Source organism: Sinocyclocheilus anshuiensis, unplaced genomic scaffold, assembly GCF_001515605.1.
Source record: "Sinocyclocheilus anshuiensis isolate Anshui unplaced genomic scaffold, SAMN03320099.WGS_v1.1 scaffold703, whole genome shotgun sequence".
Taxonomy (NCBI): Eukaryota; Metazoa; Chordata; class Actinopteri; order Cypriniformes; family Cyprinidae; genus Sinocyclocheilus; species Sinocyclocheilus anshuiensis.
Window position 1 is genome coordinate 150,580 of NW_015551036.1, and position 17,692 is coordinate 168,271.

The window sequence follows — 17,692 nt, forward strand, 5'->3', positions numbered from 1 at the left end:
GCATAAAGAAGATCTGTAAAGTTGCAAAGACTAAAGTCTCAAATCCAAAGAGATATTCTTTATAAAAGTTCAGAGTCAGCCACACCTACCTAAAACGGCTCTTTCTAACACGCCCCCACATATCTACCTCACTATGTGGGAAGCTTTGCATAATGCCGCTCAAATGTTCACACAAAGAAAGAAGGCGTAACTTTTAGTCTCGCTGGAAGACCAATGATTGATAAAAATAATAATATATAATTAGAATGATTAAATTTCACCATATAAAAATGAGGTTGCTACAGTTTTTACAGATGTTACTGATTTTGATAATGAACAAAAATTTACATCTGCATCCTAACTCAAACTACTACAATTATCAAATGTGCATTCTAGGGCTGGACAATAATTCAATATCAATATGTATCGCGATATAATTTAGGAGCTGCTTTGATTACAGCCGTTACCAGAGAAACCGCTAGATTTATCACTCTAAAAGCGCCTCCTGCTGGCAGAGAATGAGTTTTCATATTAAATAAGCCCGTCTCCAGTTTGGCCATATCGTCCAGCCCTAGTGCATTCCTAATATTATTATTATTAATATTATCAGGCAACACAAACCTGTTTCTTGGTTTGAAACAATATTACATGCAGAAACTAAGAAATTAATGTTTCTATTAAGATATTTATTTTGTTAAGGAAAATTAATGGTCTGGTTTTTACAACTTTCACTTTGGAGCAAAAATCTGGCTTTAAACTTGAAAGAAATAAAGATTGACATTTATCATGATGATTATCAATATCAACTGATATGAAAAAAATGATTGTGATAATTGTTTTGGCCATATCGCCCAGCCCTAGTTGAAAGCATTCGGCTTTGTTTACAGGATCAACTCCACTAAGATGAAGACAGAAGGCCTGACGCAGACCATGGTGGATCGCTGCATTCAAGTCCGTACTTCTCACTTCTCAAATCATTTCACGTGTCATTCAGAGTGAAAATAAAGGCCAGAACCAGCTAAAGTCTAATTTTAGGGAAAGCTGAATTTAAAAGTTCGATCTGATACGTGATCTGTCTTGTGTGTGCTCTATAGTCTTTAGCCATAATCTTTTTTTCCCCTTTGTTTTCAGGATGAGATAGTCGATTTTCTGACAGGAGTTTTGACCCGTGCTGAGAGCCATGGCCAAGGCTCTGGTGAAACTCGAGATTTGGATGCCGAGAAGAAGAAGAAACCACGTCGTGAGCTGCCCTTTGACCTTGAGAGGTCACGACCCTCTTCACCTGCTGTGAGGGTACCTATCTCCCCATCTGGGTCAGAGGTAAGAATATTATTTGGAAAACACATGTTGGATACACCAGGAGATATGTGTAAGCTTTGTCAGCTTTATCTTCAACTACATAAAAAAAACTTCTATTCGGCTTTATTTTTCTCAAATTCCATTTCATTTATTTCCCCGAATTCCATTTTTTTTCTTTACTTTTACTGGATTCTGTTTTAATGGTTAAATTAATTGTAGTAATCAAAAAGAATGTCTAATTAATTGAAAAAAAAAGCACTTGTACAATTTAACAATGTATTACAAGTTTAATAAATAATACACTTGTAGGGTCCTGTGAAAACATTTTATTTATTTTTTATTTTTCTAAATTCCATTTGATTTTTTTCCCCAAATTCCATGTTTTCCATTTATTCTTTTGGATTCTGTTTTAATGGTTTAATTAAATTGTAATAATCAAAAAGGTTGTTTAATTGAATTCATAAAGCCTTTTTTAGACTTCTCTGGATTTATGATTTTAAACAAATGTATTATCATAAACAGTGGTCAAATGAAGACATAAAACATTAACAATTTGATCTTTTAATATGTAATCAAATAAAAATCTTACAAGTTATTTTATTTTTTGGCAGTGTTCCAGAACAGAGATTTACTCTTTAAATTAAAACATTGAAGAAAAAAAAAAAGGATTTTTCCTTAAAGTAATAATAATAATAATAATAATGATTATTATTATTTATTTATTTTTTTGATAGAAGTGTACAGCTCTACTTTTGATTTATTCATCCAAAATTCGCCAATCTCTGGTATAAGGTGACAATTCAGTGATTCTCTCTGCTTTTTCCACATCACGGAATTCATAGGCCCCTAAAAAAAACTCTAGTAACCACATAGTAAAATGCCTAAAACCAATCAGAACATGTAGTTTTAGTTAATATAAAGAGGCAGTGGATCATGTGAAGTAATTCAGACATCTGCAGTAATGTTTTCCCTGCAGGATATGTCCAGTGTCTGCAGCAGTCCTACAACCAGTCCCAAATCCAAGATGGTCGGACTTTCTCCAGCTCAGAAATCCAGTCTCATTACTGCCACACAGCTGCTGAAGACCCACATGCAGCGCTCAGGAACTGTGCTCACACACAAGCAAGCACAAGGTGTGTAAACACACAGATTCAGCCCCAGAACCCCACACACAGGATGCATTTTTGTATGTGCTGTTATTTGTGGTGCTAAAGTTGTTTTTGCCTGGTGGGATACAAATGCGTGAAATATATGACTGGCAACCAATTTTATACATAACTCATAACAAAACCAGTAGTAATGTGTCTCTTGTCCCCTGCCTTTAGCTCTATTTTTGTTTTTGAACGCAGTGTGTATCTGCATAACTGAGTCATGTTTTACGCCTGATGGGCCTCTTTTAACCCTGAGCTGTTCTGCCAATGCCTGTGCATGTTAAATGATAAGGGCTACGCAGTTTACAGTTGAAAAGCTAACGTTAACCCTCTGGGATTTGCAGTTACGTCCTCCCTGTATTGAGGAGAATCTCAGATCCCATCAAGCAGTAATGTTGTGTGTGATTCCTGTCTTTTCTATCCCCTCTACATTCCTTCTTCACTCTCTCCATCTTTGTCTTCCGTTTGCTACAGCTCAGTTCGCTGCTTTTATGAAACACAATATGCTGGTGAAGAAAAGCATTCCTCCTGGCAGCCCATCATGTCTCTTTGGTGAGTATCTATCAATCTCTTTTTCCTTCTGTCGTCCATCAGTCATCTTCAGTCAAATCCTTTCATCTGTCCTTCTCTACTAAAAATGGTTTGTCTTGTCTGTGTCACATACGTTACTTTTACTGTTTCACCAGCTTGTGTTTGCTAAAGGCACTAACAATAGTGAATGCTTAAAGTAATGACTGCTTGCAAACTTACATTCTTCTTGGCAGAATGCATCTTAAATCAGTGGGAGAGGGTTAAAAAAAAAACTCTAGACATAGTTTTTTTGTTATTTTCCCTAACAGAACAGGTGCATTGTTTGCCTTTTGACCCTTCAAAACTTTTAAAGTAGTGTTTGACTGATAAATCGCATGGGCCTATTTATTTTTCTTAAACAGTGTCTATTTAAACTAAGTGCAAATATTGTATTGTATTATACAAGTATTGTTGGCAGAAGCTATTTACACTTACTCCGCCCACCAACGAGTGATTGGGCTAGTCAACACTACAAAAGACGATTATCTAACAACGGCTCCAGTGGTGTAGGTGGTAAAGCGCATACCGCAGTCTTTTCCGAGTTCGAATCTGCCTTTTGCCAAACTTTTGTTTCGAAACCTTTTCAAATCTCATATCACTTCGGAAAGGCATTTATTTTCAATAAAAATGAAGGAAATAATCGAAAAGTTGAAAATTAAGTATGGGGTATGGTTAGGGTAGGTGTAGGGAGGGCTTTATTGTCCCAATAAGGTGGCATCCATTTAATAATTTGAATTAAAAGTATAATTTACACTCAAAACATTATTATTGCATACTGTTTTATAACGTACTACAATACTGAGGTGCAGATAATTGCCACTATTTGCAATAAGTAGTATAAACTGTGTGTAAATAGGGCTGTGCAAAAAATCAAATGCGATTTTCATGCGAATTTCGTCAGTAAAGGCACTTCTGGTGATTAGTAGTAAATCTCCAGCACGTGCTTTCAGATGGGTCGGCATTTACTACACAGAGCCGTAGATCACTGACAAGCTACACAAAATCGCGTTCATAATCTGCAATGAATCAGCTGCGATTTTGAAAACGATTTTGCGTAGCTTGTCAGTGATCTACGGCTCTGTGTAGTAAATGCCGACCCATCTGAAAGCACGTGCTGGAGATTTACTACTAATCACAGAACCAGCTTTACTGACGAGATGCGCATGAAAATCGCATTCGATTTTTTGCACAGCCCTAAGTGTAAATATAATCTATAGCTATTTGCACAAAACGCATCGCTAAAAAAATATGCTATATTCATGTAGTGCAAATAGCCACTGCCTTTTTAAACAATTGGCATTGACCAAAATGTTTTTCTGTTTGGCTGATAAGAGTCAAAAGTAGGACTTTTATTTTGACAGTTGAAAACCCAACTCCCATTCTCTGTCTTCATTCATGTCTTTGTTTAACAGATCTGTCTAATAATTGAAAGGTATACCCTATAGTACTTTTTCATATGTTGTCAGCATTCTCAAGTCTTTGAATATCTAATAAACAGTAGCAAGCTTCTGCAAAGCCACCTGTTAGATCTTCTAGTGTGCATTGTAACCTGCATTAAATATGTGTGATGGTCCGTCCATGCAAAGGATCCTGTGTGAATTAGATGCGGACAGGAGAGTTCAAATGTCACTGGACATGCACATGCAAGCAACATTAAATCCTTGGTCTCAATCTATGCTGCGCTTACGTAGTTTGCCACTCTGTCATATTTATATCATATTCACTGTGTGCTGTATGTAAAATGTCACCTGGCTAGTGCACACGGATTAACCAGATTTCCGAGTACATTACTGGTTACAGTGTTTACTTCGTTTTTATTCAGGTTTTTAACAACTTTTGTACTTGTTAAATACGTATACTATCAATAGAAAATTCTATATAAAGTTCAAACTTTTTTCAAATTAATCTGTATTAACTATCTTAGCAAATGTTATGTAAAAAAAATATGAATTTAATTGTAGAAATCATGCATGTGCAAACTTAAATCTTTAAATTAAATATTGAGATATTGGCTTTATATCGGCCATTGGCCACCCTGCTCTCTAAGATATCAGCATCAGCCAACAAAAAGTTTATATCAGCTGAACACTTTTATGTATCAGCTATTATTTATTTAAGTTTTTATATTTGGTTTAAATGCAATTTCCAAAATTAAGTTCAATTCCACTTCTCTCCACTTACACCGACAGATCTTTCACATTGTATTATTTATTATTTATTTAGTGGGACAATAACTATGATGTACCAAAATGAAATTTCTTGGTCAAAACATAAAATGTTAGATACTAGACATTAAACATGGATCATTTCACACAAACGTTGTTTCTCCAAATCCTTTTATCAGATTTGAAGTTTTTACTACTTTGCAAGATGCTCGTCAAAAGTAGAAAAAAAGTACAGTACACTTTAATTCTGATTCACTTCTGCAAATAAGGCCAGATAATTTTCATACTAAAATTGTGAACTTAATGGTCCATATGAACTATGCACCCCTGTTGTTAAAGCTGCAGTCTGTAAGCTTTGCCTCTTTGTCGCCATCTCTGTTTGAAAACCTGGAATTGCAGCCGTGTGCGGAATTATCTAGCTTGCGTGGGTTGTGCGGCGGCACGGCTGCAGCGCGGATGAATCTAATGTTCTGAGGAGTATGTGTGTGTGGCAGTCAGTCACCGCACCGGTGTGGATATTTACTGTACTTCGCAATCACAGATTCTAGCCTACGTCTTGGAATATGACCCAAATAAGAATTTTCACCGTATATTGCCATCTGAACAAGTAAGTAACAAGTCTGCCACGTTTGTTCTGACCAACTGAGGAAAAAAGCATTACCATAAATCACGCTACCAATGGTGATTAAATCTAAAGATTGGTTAGCTCATATCACATCAAACCGTTCAAATTATTATTATTGTTATACGCAGCGGCATGCTCGAATTTCCCGCGAAAACCTACCCGTACCACTCAAATTAGAAAACATTATTATAAGCTAACCGTTGTGAATCGGGCTAAAGTAAGGCGATAGTTTTGAACACTGGCTGGTTATGTACTTCCTCAAATATTGATTTTGGATAATTTTTAACCAAAAAAATTACCGGACTGCAGCTTTAAGCAATCTTGAGTGCATTTCCATGTTTTGCAATGGAGTTCAGAAAGCATCTTTCACACAAACCAAACACTGATGTTGAAATGACTTTGGGTCTGAATGCATTGAAAGCATCTTAATCTGTACCCACAGACCTCTGCGTTATTTCATATTGCCTGTATTGTCACCTTCTGAACCCTCAGTGAGCTTGAGACTGTTGATGCTTAACCCTTCAGCATTTTTTGTTTCAGTGCCGGTGCCCAGTGAGCAGGTGGAGGGTTTGGACCGAGACGACCTGAGGCTCCACCTCAAGAGAAGACAGACTCCTAGTCCCACTCCCACCAAAGCCTCCAAAAGAGCCAAGATCAAAGTCACCATCGTCTCCCACGGAGATGCGGCGGGAAACACGGCTGGATCCACTTCTCAGGACGGTAATGAAAACAAAGGCCTCATTCAGCCCACTGAGCCGCTGATTAAACTATATGAGGTGTATTGATGCATTTGGGCAGAATGAGAAAATGTTATGCAGTTTTCAGTCAGATTGATGACTTTATAGTTCACCCAAAAATTGAAGTAGTCATTTACTTTTTTACATTTATTTTCTTCAAAATATCTTCTTGTGTTTAACAGAAGAAAGAAATTCATACAGGTTTGGTGCAACTTAAAGGAGACTAAATGTTGACAATTTTCGTTTTTGGGTGAACTATGCATTTCAGGCCTGTTGTTAAGCCATTGCTTTAATTATAAACAACATACACTACATGTTATCTCCTTTATGAGACAATGTCTCACCACTGTGTACTACTTCTAGTTTCTTGTACTACTACACTATAAAAGATACTATATAGGGTTGGGTACCGTTCACATTTTAACTGAAATTCGGTGTTGGTTCTCAACGGTCCCTTGTTTTGGTACTTTACTCTCTGTGTTATAACAAAACATTTATTTCAGTGGAAACAAGTCCAAACCTCCCAATTTCATCATTTTGTTATTTATTTAGAAATTTTACGCACTAGACAAAATAATTCTAATGTCACAAATAATATTCTCAAGGTTTACTGGGTTTTATATGATTCTTTGATTATTTTGTAGTGTGGGTTTGGTGAAGTGTACTAAAAACACGTTTTTCACAGTCTTCCAAATTGACCCACAACCTAATCAGTGTGTACATAAAGAAATTAAGTCATTCATCAACCCGTTCATCACGCGAGTCAAGTTTTGAGAGTTGTACTGACAAACTACTACTACTCACCTGATTCCCGATGGTTTTGGAGGACAATTGCTCCTAGTTGTCCCACGTCATTTCAAAGAATAGTACAATGGCTAACGCAACAAGTATAAACGGCTTGCACGCGTACACAAGTGCAATCAGCAGAGGCTCGCGATGCGGAGCCAGGTAAAAGTATAATTAAGGCGGTCACACACTGGACGAGAAGCGCATCTCGCCTAGGACATCTCGCAGGTATCCCACACCAGACGCGTCACATTCAGTTAAAAAAAGACAGCAGTCCAAAACAGTGCATCTAATCACCAAACAGGCAAAAGTTCACTTCAAGAATGAATAAGGTTGCGTTGATGAGGTTGAACGGTGTTTGAAATAACAGCTCTGCTCTGCATTTAACCCATCAAGGTGCACACAGAGCAGTGAGTAGTGAACACACACCCGGAGCAGTGGGCAGCCATATTGCTGCGGCGCCCGAAGAGCTGTTGGGTGTTCGGTGCCTTGCTCAAGGGGCTCACCTCAGTCGTGGTATTGAAGGTGGAGAGAGTGCTGGTTATTCACTCCTCCCACCTACAATCTCTGCTGGACCTGAGACTCGAACCCGCAACCTCGGGTTACAAGTCCGACTCGCTATCCATTAGGCCACGACTGCCCCCAGAGAAAGCACAATCTATACTTGCGTAGAACATAAAATTTGGAAAAGGTGTCTCAGACTGTCTTGCTGCCTCAAGGTGTTTACATTTGTATTGGTGTTTTTTGTGCAGTGGGTTTGTCAGGAAAGCCCCTCGGACTGACAGTGGGCCAGACGGTATCGGGGGCCAAAGAGCTGTCGGAGCTTCTCAGTGCACAAAGGTACCTTTATCTTTTCACACCAGACTGTACAAGAGAAACAAAGACACTTAAGGCTCTTTACACCAACACAAATGCACGAAAATGTAGTCGAAATTAAATGCATACGAAATAGAATGAAAATGCAGATTCCTTCTGACAATAGTTGGCGCTTACAGAAAAGCAGAAATACCCAGGTTACTCGGGTACACAAAGTGATTCTATCAAAATAGGATTTACATGCTTTTAACAGCTGTTCAGATTTTTGTATTTGTGTCGGTCTGAACAGTGCATTAACAGCAGTTCACTCAAATTAAAATGCTTCTCACCAAATTTTCCCACGGAACATTCATGATGGTGTGAACAGGATTTGAATCTTGAGGAAATGACCAGTGCTGTTTGTATTCTTGTGTAATGATGATCTTGCTACATCGCCTAATTGTTGATTTTTTTTTTTTGATAGCTGTTTTTATTGTGACATTTGTTTGATTTATGCGATTGTCATGCCATATGTGACCCTGGAGCACAAAAGCAGTCATAAGTAGCACAGGTATATTTGTCGCAATAGCCAACAATACATTGTATGGGTCAAAATGATAAATGTTTTCTTTTATGCCAAAAATCATTAGGATATTAAGTAAAGATCATGTTCCATGAAGATATTTTGTAAATTTCCTACCGTAAATATATCAAAACTTAATTTTTAATTAGTAATATGCATTGCTAAGAACTTAATTTGGACAAGTTTAAAGGCAATTTTCTCAGTATTTTGACCCAAAAAAATGACCCTTATGACTGGTTTTGTGGTCCAGGGTGGTCCAAAAATGTTCCAGCACTTAACTCCATTACCCTGCATCTGCACTGTATTTTGTAAGTTTCCACTTATACATACAACTCATGTATAAACTTTTAGAAAAAAAAAAAAAAAATGGTCTTGCTCTTAGGTCAGGTTTGGCAGACGTGTCTGGAGCTTTGTGTTCCAGTGAAGGGCCGTTTCACAGCCTGCAGGGGAGCGTGATGTCCGGTTCTTCCTCTCCTGTCCAGGCTCAGGCCCCTGCCACTGCACAAGGTGCCACCACCATTACATTCTGCCAACAAGATCATTTGAAAGCTCTTTGCTTCTATTAGTGTTCATTAGACTTGTGCCGTTCATTTCGTTTATGAAAATTATGATAAATATAGGTTCGTTGATTACCTAGACGAGACAACAGCGATATCATTAAACACTCCGACTATATCAACATGCAGTATTGATGGAAAAAAGGCAAGACCAACTTCATTTACAAAAATAAAAACCATTTTCAACAGAAAAAACGTGGAAGTAAAAACAAAAAGCAAGCCTCTCTTGAGTTTTATTGCTTGGGGTTGCCAGATGTTAGGAGTTTAAATCCATTTATCTTTTCTCTTAAAAGGACACACTCTGTGCCTTGTGTTTTACCTAATCCCGGCAACTATGCAACATGTTAATTTATATGATAATATGATAATAGAATAAATACTATGATGAGTAAGCAAGTCGAATAAGCCATGAGTTGACATCCTCAAAATTTGCTCAAATTTGCCCATTAAATTTCACAGAGTAAAATTAAAAGTAAATGTGACTGCACCTTAAATCAACATGCAGTATTGTTGATGGAAAAAAGGCAAGACCAACTTCATTTACAAAAATAAAAACCATTTTCAACAAAAAAAACGTGGAAGTAAAAACAAAAAGCAAGCCTCTCTTGAGTTTTATTGCTTGGGGTTGCCAGATGTTAGGAGTTTAAATCCATTTATCTTTTCTCTTAAAAGGACACACTCTGTGCCTTGTGTTTTACCTAATCCCGGCAACTATGCAACATGTTAATTTATATGATAATATGATAATAGAATAAATACTATGATGAGTAAGCAAGTCGAATAAGCCATGAGTTGACATCCTCAAAATTTGCTCAAATTTGCCCATTAAATTTCACAGAGTAAAATTAAAAGTAAATGTGACTGCACCTTAAAGGAATAGCTCATGCAAAAATAAGAATTTGCTGTTTCTTCATCCGAACAAATTTGGAGAAACTTAGCATTACATCACTTGCTCACCAATGGGTGCTCTGAAGTGAATGGGTGCCGTCAGAATGAGAGTCCAAACAGCTGATAAAAACATCACCATCAGTCCATCAGTTGACATCTTGTGAAACAAAAAACTGTGTTTCAAAGAAACAAATCCATCACTTTTACTTTAAATCATCACTTTTAGCCAAAATATGAGTCCATAATCCAGAATAACGCTTCCTCCAGTGAAAAAAGTCCTTCCGCTGTTGTCCTCTCACATCAAAATCCACCAACAAATTTGTTTATAGCGGTTTTGGACTGTTTTTACTTGTAAATAGTGCTTGATTCATGCATATTTCTCTCCTGATTCAGACGAGACAAATTTTTCACTGGAGAAAGCAATATTATGGATAGAGAACTTGTATTTTAGCTTGAAGCGATGGTTGGAAATAAAAAAAAAAGAAACAAATCCATCACTTTTACTTTAAATCATCACTTCTAGCCAAAATATGAGTCCATAATCCAGAATAACGGTTCCTCCAGTGAAAAAAGTCCTTCCGCTGTTGTCCTCTCACATCAAAATCCACCAACAAATTTGTTTATAGCGGTTTTGGACTGTTTTTACTTGTAAATAGTGCTTGATTCATGCATATTTCTCTCCTGATTCAGACGAGACAAATTTTTCACTGGAGAAAGCAATATTATGGATAGAGAACTTGTATTTTAGCTGGAAGCAATGGACTGAAGGTAAAAAACATCTTAATGATTGAATTGTTTCTTACAAACACGCAGAATTTTCACTTCACAAAACATGAATTTAAAGACTGGACCTAAATCATCACTTTTAGCCAAAATATGAGTCCATAATCCAGAATAACGCTTCCTCCAGTGAAAAAAGTCCTTCCGCTGTTGTCCTCTCACATCAAAATCCACCAACAAATTTGTTTATAGCGGTTTTGGACTGTTTTTACTTGTAAATAGTGCTTGATTCATGCATATTTCTCTCCTGATTCAGACGAGACAAATTTTTCACTGGAGAAAGCAATATTATGGATAGAGAACTTGTATTTTAGCTTGAAGCGATGGTTGGAAATAAAAAAAAAAAACTTGATAAATTCTTTTTTACAAACACGCAGCTTTTCGCTTCACAAGATATTAACTAATGGACTGGAGTGGTGTGGATTATTGTGATGTTTTTATCAGCTGTTTGGACTCTCATTCTGACGGCACCCATTCACTGCAGAGCATCCATTAATGAGCAAGTGATGGAATGCTTCATTAACACTAATTTTAAACCTTTCTGACTGTGTGTGTGTGTTTAGCTCCCTCTGCCAGTAGTCTGCTGCAGGGCCTCAGCCTCAGTCTGCAGGAGATCAACACTAAATCACCAGGCGTCCCCTCCACCACACAGGTGCCGGCCGTCACACAGCATACTGCTTAAAAACACATCTCTGGCTAATACCTCTATTGCTTTCTTTATAATAAACCTGATGTGTAATCCCCACTGAGCCGCCTCCCGTCTGTGTGTGGTGGTGTTCAGGTGTGCGGAGGGAAGCCGCAGTGTCAGGGGCAGGTGTTGAGCTCGCTCAGCTCGGGCGGCAGCGGCACACTCGTGCGGACGGTGCCGGTCGTGTCCACAGGATCCGGGATGACCAAAACCACAGCCATCCACCAGCTCCTCACCAACGGCGGCCTGGCCAAACTAGCCCATAGCCTGCCAGGACTGGCCCACGTCTCCAGTCAGAGCACGGGTACGTCCTCGTCGCCGCTGATGACACGGCGATCCAAACAAAGGCGTCCGCGATGAGTAGAGTAGCTGCAAGGTCAAAGGTCGAGTCCATGAGAAGCATCTGAGCTGAGCGTGTAAATGTGTACCATAAACATTTGTGTAGATTTGTACTGTTTTTTTTAATGCATGTAAAGAGCTTTATTGGGTGATCTTGGTTTAGCGTACTTTTACACAAGTTGTTCATTTTAGGGGTCAACCTTTAACTCAAGCGGCTGGCTGTAACGTCCAGAGGACCAGAATATTTATATGGCAGTGCTATAAAAATGAGAGTCGTGATCAATTCCCACATCAGTGGCTTCATTCATGCTTAATGTGACCACCTCACGGTTGTGTTCTATGTTCCATTTTTCTGTTTGCTTCTGTTCTCAGTTTTGTTATTTGTTTACCTTTTGTTGTTTGTTTTTTGTTGGATGAGTATGTAAATCATAAGGCTTGCTCTACTCACAAAGACATTCATTAAATCCCCAATTTTTTCTACCTTTACTTTGTCATTATTATTCTGTTTTCATCTCCCAACTGCATGCATAAGTGTTCTCTATTTTTTGCAGCAGTTTACATTATGTAAATACAGTCCAAATAAATAACAAAAACAAAAGATGGATTATTAATACATAGTTGTTTGGTCAAATGCAATACAAAGTGTTGGACTGTATACGGTATGCTAATATTTAGTATTTTTATGCAGCAAGCAGAATTGATCTTGTTGAGGAGATTTAAGACAACAATTTGATTGACAATGCAAACTAAAACTATTATAGCATATAGCATGTTTAATAGTGATAGTATCCTGTATGTAGTATACAGTATAATAGTATGCAGTATAGTGTTATTCGATCTTTGCGCCCCCAGCTGACACCTCATCACAACGCAGTCACATCCCACAAACATACAGACATTTGTATGTGACCTTCGATTATTGTTCACAAAATGGATTATACACAACATGAAAAAACTGGTATCTTTTCATCAAATACAGCAATGTGTTGGGACTAAACGCTTCAAAATAATGAAGTTTTTATCTGGTAAGTCTTTCAATATCGGTGGAGCTAAAACTGAAAACGTATGGCCTGTTTCGCTCTTTCATAGGAGTCAGGAGTCAAACTATGAAATGCCTCTAAAAGAAGACAAACTAAAATGTTAGTTTCTGTTGTTATAGTTAATTGTACTTTTGACTATAGGCGGTGAATTAAAAAAACTAATTCTGATTTGATCACCTGTGTTTCTCCTATGAGTTTGTTTTAAGATATTTCATGAGATCCCTGTAATGTGTGTATGTGAGTGAGCTCCTGCATTGTTTGTAACCAGTGTTGGGGGTAATACATTACAAGTAACACAAGTTACGTAATCAGATTACTTTTTTCAAGTAACTAGTAAAGTAACGCATTACTTTTTAATTTACAAGAGAATATCTGAGTTACTTTTTCAGATAAGTAACGCAAGTTACTTTTTTTTTCCAATTTATTGATTGACAGCTCTCCTGTCCCCATGTTGAGAGAAATCAGAAGATGTTAAAAAAAACATTACTGGTGTGCATCTTAAGACAAAACAAAGGCACTTATCAGTGCCAATTTTATTTTTGGGCGGGCCTGGGCAGAAGTGAGCGGGCACTAGGCTAACTAAAGGACAGAGTCCTGTGGTTTAGCGCAAATCCGCGCCCCCAACCGCAAACTCAAGAGGGTTATACATCGTGATATTGTAAATATTTCTGTTAAACCAGGAAGGCGAGCCAGTGAGATCACACAAGCAACGTGCAAACTTTGCGCAAGAGTTATGCGGTGAACCTCTTAATCTCAGTCGATTCTCTAGAAAGTGAAAGTAAAAACTGATGGCGCTTTAGCTATCATTAACGGCGCATATTCGTTTCTTCATATGCAGATAATGGTAGCCTATATAGATAAATGTTTTAATTTGCTCCCTTAATGTTTCTCTTGTGGCCCGAACATAGGCTAGTGGGAAAAATAAATAAACAGAGAAGAAACGTAGGCTATTTCGTGTTAAACACGTTTTTTTTTTCTTTTAAAAAAAGTCGGTGCTTGAAATAAAGCTTTTTCGTTGATGATTGCAGTGTTAATAATTTTAATTATAGGCCTAATTCATTGTATAATAAACCTGTTTCGAAAGACATTTTTTAAAACATTTTCAATGAGGAGTAAGCTATAGCCTAATCTTTATTATCCCCGCAGCGCGTCAGTTATGCGGTGATGCGCTATGAAATTATTGCGGGGCAAATTAACTGTAGCCTAATATTAATTTAATAATAAAAGTAACTTAATAATATAAATAGGCCTAATAGGCTAATAAGAAGAATGTAACAGGCCTATGTTAATTAAAAATGCCAAATTAGATATAACTAAAGTGTATAAAATTATTTTATTCAGAAATGTCATGTTTGTGATTTTTTTATTTATTTTTTATGTTAATTCGTTATTTAAATTAATAGGCCTACTAATTAGGAAACAGGTGCAGTTAATCGCCGGCGTCAGTCACAAAAATTATATTAAAAAATAAAAATAGTGAGGAAGACTGGCAACAGCTGGTCTTAAATTCTTTAGACACCGCACACCAAACGACTTTGAATAGGACTGAAAACACTGACTGAGCTCAAATTCATAATCGGCCTGACAGTTAGGGCTGTTCATTCCGAAATTTTTGGAATCGAATCCGATTCTGATTCCTGGTTCTGGAATCGATTCCTCACTGTTGTTTTCGATTCTTATTTTTTTTAGATTGAAGGAACCTAATCTCACCATGATGACTGCAGGATAGGTCGTAGAATGTATCCTTCTCATAATGTGAAGCTTTATTTGTAAAAAAAATAAAATAAAATAAAAATTAGGCCTACCATACGTAAATTATAAATTTGTCTGCTTCGCCCGTGACATTAGTCATAGCCCGCAGCTGAGCAGGGACATGCGTTTATCGCATGAATTAAACAAGACATGAAGTGTTTAAAATAAATGTGCACAGTTCAGCTGAATGATGAAGTTTACTTTGACTGTATGCTTCGCACAATATTAGCAAACTGTACACTGAAACAAAATAACCAGAACATTAATAATTTCTTTTATAATTATCATTGGCTGATAGAAATGTTTTTAAAAATAGTATTTTAGATGGAAATAAGATCAAGATGATCTATTCTGTCGTGCAGCGCTCAAAACTGGACAAGCCCGGTCCACCGTAAAATACCCCCTATCTCCTAAACTATCTATCCGAACCAGGAAACTAATCAGACTTCTAATCCCTTTTAGCGAGCATGAGGGAGGCGAATGGTAATAAAAATATAAAAATGAAAATAATCTTTGTATCTCACAACTCTCGTAATTGCGGCTTTTGGCGAGCATGCATGAGGGAGGTGAATGTGCTTCTCAAACAGAAGGCTGCATCCTAAAATTCAGATGATCAGTACCCTACCGACTCGTTTTCTTTCCGTTTATTTTCGTGAATTTAAATGTGTGCAGCCTTCTGTTTGAGAGACACCCATAGATGAACTTTGTTGAACTGAAAAAGGCTCTGATGGCTAAAACTGCTGTCAATCAAACTCATCAACTCATCACATTTGATTTATTTTAGTTATTTGAGATGTTATAATAGTTCTCTAATTGTGTTAAAATAGATTAAACAATAATTATTTAACAAATATTATATGTGTATAATACACTGGGGGGCCTTTCATCAGAGTGGGCGGGCTGTGCCCCTGGTGGCACTGATATATTTTAAACTCGTTCAGTGCAAGTTTCTTTCAGTTGAAACAGCTTTAGTCTGGGACTAGGTTTAAGCCTTGTCTGTGAAACCGGGGGATTATGTCTATAGAACGACCCAATAAAACAGAAATATGTGTGTGTGCGTGTGTGTAATGTTACTGTGTGTGTGTGTGTGTGTGTGCGTGCGTGCGTGCGTGCGTGCGTGCGTGCGTGCGTGCGTGCGTGCGTGCGTGCGTGCGTGCGTGCGTGCGTGCGTGCGTGCGTGCGTGCGTGCGTGCGTGCGTGCGTGCGTGCGTGCGTGCGTGCGTGCGTGCGTGCGTGCGTGCGTGCGTGCGTGCGTGCGTGCGTGCGTGCGTGCGTGCGTGCGTGCGTGCGTGCGTGCGTGCGTGCGTGCGTGCGTGCGTGCGTGCGTGCGTGCGTGCGTGCGTGCGTGCGTGCGTGCGTGCGTGCGTGCGTGCGTGTGTGTGTGTGTGTGTGTGTTGTGTGCAGGACTGAAAGCTCCCACCACTATCACGGTGACGTTGCGCGGGCAGCACAGCAGAATTCACGCTCTCAGCCACACGGGGTCGCCAGCGCCGCTCACAGCGCTCCAGACCAGCAGGTGTGTGACCCGCCGTCAATACGACACAACACACACACACACACACTGAGTTTCTGAGTAGCAGAGCCAAACAGAACAGCAGGTCGCTTCACTGTGGCTTTAGGCCTCTCTCTGCTTTGACTCGCGCTCGACAAATTAGAGGAGCTCATCAAAGTCATTTAGGATTTTCATTAACATTGATTAGTCCGTTTAGGGGAGTTTTATCCTTTTTTTTCCTCTCTGTCAGATGATGTTTACTCACTCTGCAGTGTGTTGTCGGAGCGGTTGCTGTAGTAACCGTCTCATTGAGCATGCAGAGAGATGAGGTGTAATTATTTGCTTAATCACTCTGAAGAGCATAATTATATGCTTGTCATTTTTGTTTTGGATCAGCTTAGGCATTCGTAATGGTTTGGTTCATTTAAGAATGCTTGTGAGTCATAAAAATACTACGACTGCACTGACCACAGTGTAACTTTAGTTCAGTAAACTATGTAGAGATGTATTTTAGTGGTTTTACAGAAACAAGAGTCACTGCTGAATGGGTTAAATTAATGAATGTCATATTTCACCTAATGATAAAAAAATAAATAAAATTAGTCGAAAATCAAAAATGTATTACTAAATTCACATCACTATAATGTTTCCTCGTGGTTTACTTTTGAGGGTTTATTTATAATTCTCTTTAATTTCACAATTATTGTTATATGGGTCACCTGATGTGATTCTCATTCATATGTAGTATTATTATTATAATTATTATTACAATTCATATAATATATTGTGTTATTTTAATTACGTTATAAGAATGTATCTAAAATCTATTTAAAAATATATTACTGGCTTCAGAATTGTTGGTTCCAGTAATATATTTTAATTAAATTAATACTTTAAAACTGACAATACATCAAAAATGACACATTTATACACACATTTATATTTATTAATTTATATAAATATATTTAAATTTATATATAACACATTTAGGCTACATGGCTTTCTATAACAAATAAATGCAAAAAATAAAAGATAAAATACAGTAAAATGTAAGTAGGTCTATGTTAAAAAAATAAAATAAAATCTGTTGTCATTATAAGAAATATGATCACTCTTGGAACATCACTCATCCAGAGTACTGTATTATATAGTTATGGTCATGTGATCAATCAATATTTTATCTTGCAGTGACCAGAAACTCTGAAATGGGCGTCATTCACACTGGAATCAAACGCAGAAACCGAGGTTGAAGACTAAAAAGACTGCTGATTTGCCTTACAACCTGCAAGAGCGCCATCTATAGACACTTTCTTGCACACATGGACTGAAAACTTGACTTATTCATTTGTCTATTTTTTATTATTTCCCTTATTCTGTTACACTATGGCTGTACAACATAATGGGAAATTTTCCTATTGTATTTATTATTATTATTATTATTATTGTCCCCCCCCCTCTCCATCCGT

The 17,692-nt window shown here is 37.7% G+C and overlaps 1 protein-coding gene and 1 long non-coding RNA gene across 8 annotated transcripts in view; one reads left to right on the plus strand and one right to left on the minus strand.

Annotated features, from left to right (window-relative positions):
- LOC107661339 (KAT8 regulatory NSL complex subunit 3-like) overlaps positions 1 to 17,658 on the plus strand; it is a 30,070-nt gene extending 12,412 nt beyond the window's left edge. For 4 of the 7 annotated variants that reach the window (XM_016450859.1, XM_016450858.1, XM_016450860.1 and 1 more), the window contains 11 exons: positions 867 to 930; positions 1,111 to 1,299; positions 2,255 to 2,411; positions 2,904 to 2,981; positions 6,330 to 6,509; positions 8,065 to 8,152; positions 9,073 to 9,197; positions 11,479 to 11,567; positions 11,697 to 11,907; positions 16,139 to 16,250; positions 17,415 to 17,658. In XM_016450859.1, coding sequence (XP_016306345.1) covers positions 867 to 930; positions 1,111 to 1,299; positions 2,255 to 2,411; positions 2,904 to 2,981; positions 6,330 to 6,509; positions 8,065 to 8,152; positions 9,073 to 9,197; positions 11,479 to 11,567; positions 11,697 to 11,907; positions 16,139 to 16,250; positions 17,415 to 17,430 — 1,309 coding nt within the window. In that variant the 3' untranslated portion in view covers positions 17,431 to 17,658. Of the gene's footprint in view, positions 1 to 866; positions 931 to 1,110; positions 1,300 to 2,254; positions 2,412 to 2,903; positions 2,982 to 6,329; positions 6,510 to 8,064; positions 8,153 to 9,072; positions 9,198 to 11,478; positions 11,568 to 11,696; positions 12,423 to 16,138; positions 16,251 to 17,414 lie in introns of those variants that run through there. The other 3 variants (XM_016450863.1, XM_016450862.1, XM_016450864.1) reach the window with 3 other exon arrangements.
- On the minus strand, positions 8,880 to 16,588 carry LOC107661341 (uncharacterized). Its single transcript, XR_001631096.1, has 3 exons — positions 16,578 to 16,588; positions 14,514 to 14,515; positions 8,880 to 8,963 (listed from the first exon to the last, which is right to left on the minus strand). It is a non-coding gene; the product is annotated as an uncharacterized LOC107661341 (long non-coding RNA).
- Positions 17,659 to 17,692: the final 34 nt, after the last annotated feature.